This window comes from Cinclus cinclus, chromosome 10, assembly GCF_963662255.1.
Source record: "Cinclus cinclus chromosome 10, bCinCin1.1, whole genome shotgun sequence".
Classification (NCBI taxonomy): Eukaryota; Metazoa; Chordata; class Aves; order Passeriformes; family Cinclidae; genus Cinclus; species Cinclus cinclus.
The window spans coordinates 21,279,981-21,291,798 of record NC_085055.1 but is presented as its reverse complement, the minus strand read 5'-3'; the positions used below and the strand labels follow the sequence as shown (position 1 = coordinate 21,291,798).

General features: G+C 49.0%; 1 protein-coding gene across 1 annotated transcript; it reads left to right on the top strand.

The window, feature by feature from the left end:
* The first annotated feature begins 376 nt into the window (after positions 1–376).
* Positions 377–10,141, top strand: SENP2 (SUMO specific peptidase 2). The gene is made up of 17 exons (XM_062499141.1): positions 377–504; positions 1,640–1,695; positions 2,385–2,512; positions 2,741–2,807; positions 3,488–3,566; positions 4,199–4,319; positions 4,447–4,550; positions 4,965–5,053; positions 5,691–5,748; positions 6,776–6,839; positions 7,196–7,339; positions 7,502–7,633; positions 7,986–8,189; positions 8,295–8,374; positions 9,030–9,114; positions 9,363–9,458; positions 9,935–10,141. Exons 1-17 carry the CDS (start codon positions 377–379, stop codon positions 10,010–10,012), a joined length of 1,713 nt encoding a protein of 570 aa, XP_062355125.1. The 3' UTR covers positions 10,013–10,141.
* The last annotated feature ends 1,677 nt before the right edge of the window (positions 10,142–11,818 follow it).

Sequence of the window (11,818 nt, the reverse complement as noted above, 5' to 3'; positions counted from 1 at the left end):
CCTGCAGTAGGGAAAGCTCCCGACCCCCCAGAGACAACAAAACCTCCTGACTGTAGGAGAGGGACGAGAGAGCTCCCGACGCTGGCCGCGGTAGCACTGTTAGGGCCGGCTGGGGTGGGGTCTGGGTGGGAAACGTGAAGGGACGGGAGCAGAATGGGCAGAAAAAGCCCAAATTTTGGCCTGGGAGTGACTCGCTCCAGCCCGCCGGGCGCGCGCCAGGAACGGGCGCGAGGGGGCGTGGCCTGATGGGCTGGGGGCGGAGCGCCATGAGGGGGCGTGCGGGGCTCTGGGTGGGGCCACCTGGTTATGGGCGGGGCGTGGGCGCCGCTGGCGGCGCGGCGGGGGCGGGGCCTGGCGCCGGAAGTGCGCGCGGTCCATGTACCAATGGCTGCTCGCGGTCCTCCGCGCCCTCCGCGACGCCGCCCGCCAGGCCCCGGCCCCGGCCCTCACCCTCAGCCCGGAGCCGTACCCGGACCCGCCGCCCCGAAAGAAGCCGAACCCCAGGTCAGCCTTTCCCTCCGCGCCTCCGGTCGGCCGCTCGGCCCGGCCGGTGCCCGCACGCTCCGCGTGTCGGCCATTCCTGATAAATGCCAGGTGTTCCCCATGAGCTTGTCCGCAGGCCTGGGTGTGGAGGTGATTGTGAGATACTCCTGATAAATTAATCCCCGCTGCTGAGCGGGGTTCCAGGTGTTCCCAATAAAGCCATGGCTCCCTCGTTCCGTTCCCACTTGCGCGGTGCGAAAGGAGAAAAGGGATGGAGCTTTAGGGGGGATTGTTGGAGGTGCAGGGAAGGGTGACGACAGCTGCGTGGATGTATTGGCTGGAGGGACCTCATGGGATGTGGAAAAAGAAGGATGCCTTCCCAGGCATGAACCCTTTTGCTCCCGGTGGCGATGGCCGAGCCGCCTGTGTGCCTGCTGCTTGGAATGTATGGATCACATCCTGTGCTCTGGGGAATGCGGCTGCTCCCTCCGCGGGAAAACCTGCTTAATGTCCCATTCCAGAGTGAAAGAAACAGGAGAATGTCTCTGGAAAGAGCCGCCTGTCGCACGAGTAGTTTTCACCGCGGAGTAGCTGAGAATTAATTAGTTCTCGGGGCGGGGGGGGGGAGGGGGGAATAAAAATATGAACGTTCTTTGTGCTCTCTTCCTTAACGAGACGTTTTTACCGGACTTAACGATGGTATCAACTCATAAAAATCCTGGTGTTTAGGCTTCTGAGCTAGGGTGAGGCTGGTAATTGTTTCAAGGATTTGTTCCCATGCGCTGACTCAGCAGGGAATTACTGGAGTGGATGTAAGCAGGACTGCCTTTCCCACCTTTCCTTTCCTTGTCCTTCTTAAACTTTCCTTTACAACTCAGCGTAGTGACCTCTTTGTGCTTCTTTCCTGGAGGAATGAGGGTGTCATTACATATTAAGGCATTTCTTGGTGATAGTAAAAAAGATAAAACACGAGGAAGCATTAACAGAAAGAGACAACGAGGCCTGATCTGGTTTAGTGGGATGATTGACTCTCTGGGAGATGATCCTAGGGAAATAGGAAAGCCACCTTTGGAAGTTTGGGCCCTGTGAAGGGAAGTCAGCTTGCTGGGAGCTGAAATGTGGTTGCAAAACATTGTTCTGTCTGTTCTTCCCTCAGTGTCCTGTCACCTGTGGAAGATCCTGAGGAAATTCCTGCGAAGAGGCTGAAAACAGGTACTGTCCCTCACTGAGAGGTTTAATATTTGATTTTCCTTGGCTTTGGGGTACCTTGGGGATCTCTGGATTTGGTACTTCAGAATTGCTGCTGAAACTGAGGATTTTTGAGCCATTCTTGTGGCTGGAGGGGGTCTCATAGGGCCTGGGCCTATCAGTGATATGTCCCAGTGTTCATGGATGTGGCACTTGGGCAGGTGGGTCAATGGTGGCCTTGGCAGTGCTGTGGGAACAGTTGGACTTGTTAACCTTATAGGGTTTTTCCAACCTTAATGATTCTGTGGTTTTCAAACCAAGTGGAGGATTGGAGATCCTGGTCAGATGAAGGCAGGAAGAGAAGCAAGGAACAACTTCTTCTGTCCTGGGAGGGCCATGTATAAGGATAAATCCTGGCTAGGGCAGGCCATGGGATATCCTAGGTCTCTCTGGCACTGAGCCTTGCACGGCAGCACAAAGAGCATTTTAATCAAAGCTATTGCTATTCTGTGGGGGATGTGGAGCTTCCTAATTCCTACTTGGGAACAAGATCCCCAGTGATGGGGTGGGGGGTGCTGGTGGGCTGTTGCTGTGTTGTTGAAATGAGTTATTTGTTCCACGTGGCATCAAGGAGCTGAGTTTTGGTGTAAGCAGAAATCCCAACCCCTGTTCCCAGTCCCATTCTTTATGGCCTGGTGATGTGTTTTTTCCAGAATGTGTCTCTGGGGCTAACAAGGAGCCTGAAGAGGTTTCTGTGGCTGCCAAGTTGCCACTGGAGGCAGCAAGTAGAAGCCAGGAGACTAAAGAGAGAGATGCCTTCTTCTCTGATTCTGAAGATGAGGTGAGCAAGGATCTTGAGGGGAACTCAGGGATCAGCTCCCACAGTCCCTGCATGTGTGAGAGCCTGTATTACAAAAATGATGCTATCAGTGCCCCTGCCTTCTGCTGCAACCCAAGCAAAACCATGGGTTCTGAGTCAGAGCACAGCTGGCTGAATTTCAGGAAGGGGAGGAGTTTGCTTGTATTCACATTCAGGTTATACTCACTCTGGTACTTGTTTTTATTTCAGGTTGTGTATGTTTCTTCTGGCTCTTCATTTGTAGCAACTACAGAGGATGAGGACACAACAAAACCTGGTAGGGCTGACAGCAAATCTTCAGTCATTCCTTTCTTCTGCTGCTCTGAGTCTGGGCAGCTCTGCCAGGCTGGGGGCTGGTTGTTGAAGGCAAAATATCTGGGTAGCACCCAGCAATAGTGGAGGATGAGCTCTGTTTCTTCCCTGAATCCTGGTATTGTTTCTGGATTGGAGATAGGGCTGGGAACAGGCTCTCCAGAAAATGGGCACAGCCCCAAGGCTTCCAGAGCTCCAGGAGCATTTGGACAATGCTCCCAGGGATGCACAGGGTGGGATTGTTGGGGTGTGTCTGCAGGGCCAGGGGCTGGACTGGATGATCCTGTGGGTCCCTTCCAACTCAGCATATTCTGTGGTTTATACCAGGATGCTCATGTGGTTGGGGATCCCAAATATTAACTGCCTTGGATGCAGTTCTAGTGTGTCCCACTGCTAGCTTGCCAGAAATAAATTGTTATAAATGCTGATTTTAGGTAGTAGAGCCTCAGAACCCTTTTTATTAGGCTTAGACTGGCAACATTCTGTAGCTGTGAATATGAAAATATCCTGAAACAACATAACACAAATAATATTAGGACATGAGGCATAAAATTAAAGTAATTTATCTTTGGTGAATCTCTTTAAACTCACAAAAATTCACATTTTCCTGACCAGTTGCTGATGGCTTGTGTTTTTCTCTTGCAGACGAAATGCCTTGTGACACCAACCCCTGCTTGACTGGGGAAATAACATCCTCTCTTTTGCAGAGAGTTCCATATCTGAGGTGAAAATCTTTCTGTTTTCTTTCACTTCTGCTTTGAAGGGTTTCATGCCTTTTGCTTTCATCCTTGAACTTCCTGTGTTGCCCAACATTTGTGTTTGTGTGCACAGAGCAGCATTTCTCCAGGGTGTTCTGGGACTCCCCCTGGCTGCCATACTGAGGGAGGTCTCCAGCTGTGTTCTTGCCTTTGACCAATTTTAAACTTCCTCTTTAAATCCACACAGTTGATAGACTCAGGAGATCAGAGAAAGATTGACAAGTACAACACACTCACCTCCTGTGGTAGGAGGAAGTGGTGAACTTGGGAGGAGGCTGAGACCAAGAATGCAAACAGAAACTCAACCACCAAAAAAAAAAAAAAATTCCCAAGAAACCCCCAGAGAATTTTCATTTCCTCGGAGAATTTCCACTGGGAAGCACTTCTGTTTTTTTTCCTCTGTGGGTGTTCAGCTACTGCCACAGGTCACCTAGAGAGGTTGTGGATTCATTCCATGGAGATGTTGGAACAGTCCTGGGTAGCCTGCTGTGCCTCCTTGAATCAGGAGGTGCTAATTAATGCCTAATTAATAAATCAGGAGTTTTGAACGTTCTCTTAATCCCATTTGTTCTGCTTTTGTTGTTTTCAACCTGATCAGGACTGGCCACATCCAAGCTGCTCTGGAGAGCCCTGTCACACCCAGGCCCCCCATTAAGGAGCCAGGTCCCAACTCTCCAGGAGTCAGTGGCACCAGGAGGCCTTTGTGTGCTGCTGAAGAGGTAAAATGGGGATGAAGAGAGTTGTTTTGGGATCAAACAGCTGTGGAGTTCCTATACAGTTAGTCTGAGACAAAAGGAAGGGCTGGGAATGCCTGCTAAAGTGTCTTTTTTCCTTCCCTTCTGCAAGGATGTTCAGCAAGCAGAAAATAAGAAATACAAAGAGCTCTTGAGTCTGTTCAAGGAAAAATATTCTGGAAGACTTACTTCTCCATGGCCAGCAAGACTCAACAAGTAATTATGAGCAAAATAACCCTTAACTTTCTGGTGGTGGGTTTGTTTTATGTGGAAGGGGAGGAGAATTGATCTTTCCTACTCTCAGGGTTCTGGACAGAATCAAATGTAATAACTGAGTTTCTTTTGGACTAGTGGAGACAGAAAATGTGACTCTTAATATTCACTGTGCCTGAGTTGAAGGTGGCCAAACTTCTGGATGTAAACTCCTCAAAATGCCCTTTTCATCTGGTCATGGAACCACTGATAGTATGGTTCTGTTTAGGATTAAACAGCCTAATTTTACTTTATATATTGATGTTGCTTTCATTTAGCCAGTTGTGTACAAATAGCCATGTCCTCTGCAGCAAATTGAGGTGCACTGGTAATAAATCACCTGTAAAAACTCTGTCCTTTTCTTCTGCTACACCAAAGAGTTCAAACCAAGGAAGCAAGGATGACTGGGAGTCCCCTGAGAGAGCAGAAGTCCAGAGGTGCCTCTCCACCTGTGCCAGAAAGGACCAGTGAGTATCCCCAGGACCCCAGGTCTGCTCCACTCTGTAGGTAGGAGTCCAGCCCAAACAGGCAATTTCCTCAAACTTGTAATAACAAGGCTAAACTGGGTTTGTGAGGGTTTTACTGAGGGGGAAGAATAGGTTTGAAGTGGTATTTGTGAGCTGTGACTGTAGCAGTGCCGTTTGTAGCTGGATGTGACCCCACTGCACAGGAGAAGGTTGTACCTATTTTACCTGGGGTTTTTTTGTACCAAGGGGGCGGGGGGGGGGGGGGGTGGTATTTGACTCTGCACCCTCAGAGCTGCACTTTAATCCCTTTTTAATGCTAGACAGGACTGTTTCCATAAAAGCAGAGCTTCCAAACCAAGTAAACTTATTGCATATGTGTTTGATATTGTCCCAGGGTTGTTTTTTTCCCCTGCTCATTACTTAAATACTTTTTCATCACTAGCTCTTTTATATCTTGGACTTTGTGACATGATCATATGGGGATTGAAATAGTTTCTGAGCAGATGCCAGAATTTGAACTTCTAAGTTGAAAATGCTGGTGAAATGTCTCTGATGTCACCCAGAAACTGAGAGCTCTGTGCAGCTGCTGGAATGGGAAGTGACCTCCTTGTTCTCATATTGCTGCTTTTCCCTGCAGGTATCAAACATGGGGATGTTTTCAGCCCCCAGCTGCCTCAGAGAGGTGTCATGATCAGGTAAGAGTCTCTTTTAACCATAGCTCTTGTTTCTTTTGGCTCTGTCAGCCTCCAAAAGACCAGTTCTGTTCAGTGTCTCAGTGCTGGGGGAGAGGAGCAGCTGGTTTGAGGAATTGCTCATAGCCAGTTGTCCCTCAAATCCAGCTCCCCTGTCACAGCTGGGCAACTATGGGATGTGCTGGGTGTTTTTTGGGAGAAGGAAGTAGGGGTGACAGTGGTGCTCACACCAAGTTGTCCTTGGGTTTGCAGAATCTGTTTTTGCTCCCGAGTGTTTTTGCCACACCATTAATGAGCTGACTGCATTTCCTGTTGATCCTGAGCAAAAGGAATAGGGAGCTTGTAAAGCCTCGGGGGGGGGGCTGAGGCAGTTTTTGAGGCTTGCAGGATGCCTTGGGTTGGAATAGGAGATCAAAAAGGAAGCATTGCTGTCCCTCATTCAGTGGACTCCATGGTGCCAGGATGGGAGTGCAGGAGGCTCCATGTGGAGGGAAAGGGGCTTTTGGCTGCAGCTCCAGGGAGGGAGTTTGGTGCCCTCCTCTTCCACCCCTCAGAGAAGAGAGGAGAGAGTGCAGATGGGGGCAGAGAGAGGTTTGGTTGTGGTGGTTTTGTCCCTGTTCTCCTTCCCCCTTAGACACGAGCACTGTATTGAGCTGTGCATTTGTCCTGAGTTAAATTGTCACTGTCCCCTGAGCTCAAGGGAAGAGAGGAAATGACTGGTGGAGTGGCATTTGTCACCAGATCACAAAGCACTTGATAGAAGTAGTGCTGGCTGCTTCCCTGTTTTCCAAAGATTAAAACTGAGAAACAAAAGGACTTTGGTACCTGATGGTGGAGGGAAGTCTCCAAAGCTTCCAACTCTTCATCTGTCCTGATCTGGCTGCTACAAAAGGGATGGGGAGGGAAACTGAGATGTTGTCATGTGTCAGAATCAGCCTTGGAAAAAGGATTTCTTATGCAGAAGGTGAATTTTGGGGAATTTCATGGGGCAGTATGGCTATCCAGCTCACTTCTCTTTCTCTCCTGACAGCTACTACACACCACCAGAAGACTCTCGTGGACAGGCAAGACAAGAGAAACAAGCTGCTTCAGAGGTAAGCTTGAGTTAGTCATTACTTCACTTTGTTTTCTGGAAGATATAACTCCTCTCTTCTCAAGGTTGAGATCCAAAATAAAATTTGAAGTGTGGAAATCAGAAACACTTATGTTGATCTCAGCTGGATACCTGCATGTGGAGGCTTTGCTGGGGTCCAGGTGGTTAATTCAAGCCCAAGGAAAAGTGCTTTTCTGGGCACAGTTGGAATGCAGTCACCAATCAAACATGACTTTTTGGTTTGCTGCTGGGGTGTGTTTGCCCAACCCCTCCCACTTTCTTGCAGGATTCTGTGCCCCTTTCTCCCCAACAAACCCCTTGTGCTTCTCTCTGACTTCCTGTCCTTGTGCCTGGCAGGGGCAGCGTGAAGCCAAAGCCCCCCAAGGAAAGCTGTTTGAGTTCCATGTGACACCTGTCCTGTCCAAAGACCTCTTTTTTGTGGACAAAGAGCCACTGCCGAGCCCAGAAAAGCCAGCAGATGATCTGGCTCCACTGACAGAGGTACCTGTGCTCAGCAGCAAGCCAGTGCTGTGGCTGGCTCAGCAAAGGCCTGCAAGGCTCCTTGTTCTGGCACTGGAGCTGCACTCAGAGGCCTTCTGAGGGGCTGGTGTGTGCTCCATGTGCTGTTCCTGGAGTCCTTCCCCATTGAACCCTTTGTTCCAGGCCATGGAGAGTGAGATCTCTGCTGCCTTTGACAGTGGTGAGCCTGAGGACATCCTGAGCAGGGCTTTCAAGCTCACTGTCACCCGTGAGGACATCTGCACCCTGCAGCCCCGGGGCTGGCTCAATGACCGGGTATGGGATCCTGCATTTCCTGGGAAATCCCCCCCTCCCTGGGCACAGGAGCTTTCCAGGAGCTCCACTGCAGAGCCCAGAAATAGCTGTACACTCCTTGTTTTGGGTACTGTGTGGGCTGGTGTTTCTGGAAGCTTTCTATTGGATGATGCAGCTCCCAGGAGTCAGTCTGGGTTATTGGAGTGGGTGTGGGGGCTTTAACCAGCAGCACAAGTGTCCCAGTGTAAAATTCTGGGAGCAAGAGCTGCCAAGCTGGAGCTTTCTCAGCTCGAGGGTGGCCAGCAAAGACATGCTGCTGTCTTTTTAATTTAGTGTCTTATTTCACATCTCATTTTGCCTTTCTCTGCTCCAGATCATGAATTTCTACATGGGTCTTCTGGTGGAAAGAAGCAAGAAGGAAGGATATCCAGCAGTCTATGCTTTTAATACCTTCTTTTATTCCAAGCTAAGCTCTGCAAACCACAAGGGAGTAAAGAAATGGACCAAAGGTGTTGATATCTTTGAGCATGATGTCATCTTGGTGCCTATTCACCTCAGAATTCACTGGACACTGCTGGTGAGTCAAACTGGCTTTTTATTTAGGGGATGGAGAGAAAAAACCATTAGACAAAGTCCTGTAGTGTTTGGAGTGTGCTTTGTCTAAGTCACCTTTTAACCCCAGGTCGTAGACCTCCGAGAGAAAGCCATCAAATACTTTGACTCCTTGGGACAGAAAGGAGACCACATTTGTAAAACTGTCTTGTGAGTATCTGCTCTTCTATCCCTTTTGGTCGTTTTTGAGGCCTTTCCCCCTCCCCACGTGAAGTGTTCCTGCCCTGCCCCATGGTGCTCCTCACTTGTACCTCTTCTGTTGTGCTCGGTGTTCTGAATCCCCCAGAGGGTCAGAGGTGTAAGTTTTCACATGTGCTGCACATCCTGATGTATCTTTGTCAGTAAAAACCCTTCATCCAGCAGCTTTGTAGGGTGAGAGCAGGAGAGTAGCCCCACAGAGACAAGTCCCAGAATCACTGAGGCTGGAAAAGCCCTCCAGGGTCATTGAGTCCAACCCAGACTGATCCTTGCCTAGTCACCAGCCCAGACGCCCTCCACACTCCCACCCAGCTTGGTGTCACCTACAAAGGCACTGAGGGTTCCCAATCCCCTTGTCCAGGTCATGGATAAAGATATTACACAGGGCTGGGCTCCACACTGGGGCCTGGGAAGCCCTGCTCACAGCCTCTCACTGTGACTCTAGGATTGGGTTTTGTCCTCCACATTCCTAAAACCTACTGCTTTGAGGATCCTCTGGCATTTCACTGCGATTTATCTTCCTGTCACCTTTCAACAGCTTCTTGTTGTTGTTGTTGCTGCTCTAAATCAGGGACATGAAAAGTGATTTTTGTGTTGTTTTCAACAGAAAATACCTGGAAGAGGAAAGCAGGGAAAAAAGAAACATTGAATTGACTACTTCTGAGTGGACCCTTCACAGCATGGGTACAGAGGTATGGCAGCAATGCCTGGATTTGGAATGGGAGCTAGAACTTCTTGTCACAGAGGGTTTAACACCCTGGTCCAGGCAAGCAGAGGAGGGAGATGATGTGCAGTTAACTGGGACTGTTCCTTGGGTTTGGGAGCAGTAAATGGATTATGGAAATAGATTTTCAGCAGTAGGTGTGGGAAATGTGTGCTATGACCAAATTGTTGTTCTTTCAAGAGAGATAAAAATTCTCCATGTTCTTGTATTCCTCAGGAAATCCCTCAACAAAACAATGGAAGTGACTGCGGAGTTTTTGTTTGCAAATTTGCCGATTTCATCTCCAGAGACAAACCCATCATCTTCACCCGGGTGAGAGGAGGGGGAAACAGCTCCAGCCTTTCCCACACGATGGGAGGGGCAGGGGCTGAGGGTTTGTTCCTCATGTTCAGTGTCTGCTGCTTGGGCAAGATCATGGAGTGCCAGGGTGGCTTGGGTTGGAGTTGGACCTTAAAGACCATTGCATTCCAATGCCAGGATGCTGCAGCCAGTAGTTTGGGCTGTCTGGCCCTTGTATCTCTTGGTGGAATAGGTTTTCCCCCAGTTATTTTCCCCCTCAGGATCAGCTCAGTTATTTTCTGATGTGGTGATCTTTAATAAATGTCCCTGTAAAGAAATGTGGATTTGTTGGGTGGTTGTGTCACCCTTGTGTGAAACCCAACTTGTGCCCAAATGGCAGGTGCTCAAACACAGCTTCCCATTCAAGAATGCCCTGGGTGTTAATGGAGATTTCCTGCCTCTTTCTCCCCTGGCTTCTTATGTGATGAATTTTTCCTGTTTCTTTTCAGGAACACATGCCTTATTTCCGCAGGAAGATGGTGTGGGAAATAATCCATCAGCAGCTGCTGGGAGACATGCACTGTTAGGAAAACACTGTTCTGTAAAAGAGTAGTATTTATTTCTTATTGTTTAGGTGAGATAAATATTAACTTATGTAAGAGCCTTATTGTATGAGAATGTTACTTGTTAATAGAGTAATTTATTTTTTAATTGAAAACTGATTTGCTGTGTCTGTGGTTTTTAACTTGTTCCCCAGCTGAAGAACAGGGGCTGTGTCCTCTCCTGCTGGCTGTGGGGACATCCCTGTGCTGCTCCTGACCCAATGACCCACAACATCCTGGCAGAGCTGTAGAGGGGCTTTGTCTGTCTTTGCTTTCACTGATTGGTTCAATCTGCCACAACCTCAGGGTAAATTCTCCAAAGGACCAACAATTCCCAAGACACTCATGTTTTATCCTTACAGATAATTAATCAGGGGTAATTAGTCTTCCCTGAGGATGGAGAAGATCTGAGCATGAGGACACAGCAGCTGGGAATGTTTTATGTGTGCTTTCCCCCTTCCCTTCACTTCTCCCTCTTTGGGCCTGCAGTTTTGCCTGTCCCAGGTGCTACCTGGACCACTGTCCCGTGGCAGCATTCCTAGAGCTGGAGAGGGGGGAGGGAAGAGCCTGGCTCTGGGGCTCAGGGGGGGGGAGGAAGGTCCCTCACTTTGGCACCTCTCACCATCCCAGGCCCTGCCCAGCCAGCCCCATCCTGCCACGGTGATCCCAGCCCCATTTAGCATCTTTTCCCACTGGATATTTCATCCAGGGAGGTGCAGGGAGCAGGAGGTGCCTTCATGATGGCAACGCTTCCCAGTAAAACTCCACCTGGCAATGCCTGTAGCCCCACATCCAGCCCTTCCCTCCCTGGGAGCAGGGAATTGGGCACCAGGAAGCAACTCCCAGCTCTGACCACTGAAAGGGGACCCCAAAGAAAGCAACAGAGAGCAGGCTCAGGCTCTGGTTAGCTGGATATATTTCTCTTTTTTGTCGGTGTCTTGGGTTGGTTTTCACAGAACACTTTGCAGTAGAGGAAAACACGGATTCGCAGCCCACGGGAGCGGCGCTGGCACCGCTGCCTCCACTCCCCTCCCTGCTCTTGCCCAGCTTTCACCACTTCCATCCATCATTTGGATTTGCTTAAACTTTTTTTTTTTCCATGTGTATGTGTTTGTATGTTTTATTTTTCCTTTTTTTTTTTTTCTTTTTTTTTTTTTCTTTTTAACCATTCCTCAAGCTTTCTCTGAAGGAACAGCCACTGGCTCTCAGCTTGCAGGAGACTAGGGAAGAGCTCTGGGACACGGGATGGTTTCCTTCTTCCACTTTGCATCTGACTTGGTCGAGATAATTTTTCCAACTCATTTTTTTTTTTTTTATTACAAAAATAAAAAAATGCTCCAACTATCAGTTTTACAAGGCATACAAGAAATCTCTAGAAGGGCAACACAAGCGCAAGGTGCTGAGGTACGAAAACCTGAGGTAGTTTTTCTGTGTGTGTGTGTCAGGAGGGTTATTTGGGTTATTTTCCATTTGAAGCCAATTTTGCTGGTTGGGTTTTCCAGCCCTGGGCTGACAACCTCTTGTAAATCCATTTTTTTCACCCATTTCCCCCTCCTCTTCCTGCAACAGGGATCTTTCCCCAGAGATGCTAGTCCAAAGTGGACAGGGCTGGTGCTGCCCATCATTTTCCAGGGATGTCAGTGCTGGGCACTGATGGAGAGAGGACAGACAAACAGAAAGGGGGGACAGAACGGATGCAAACCCTGCTTTAGGAAACCCAAAAGCAAAGAGGAAAAAGTGTGTGAAGAAGAGGAACAATTCCTCTGTGAGGAATCTTGGCTCCTACAGGCC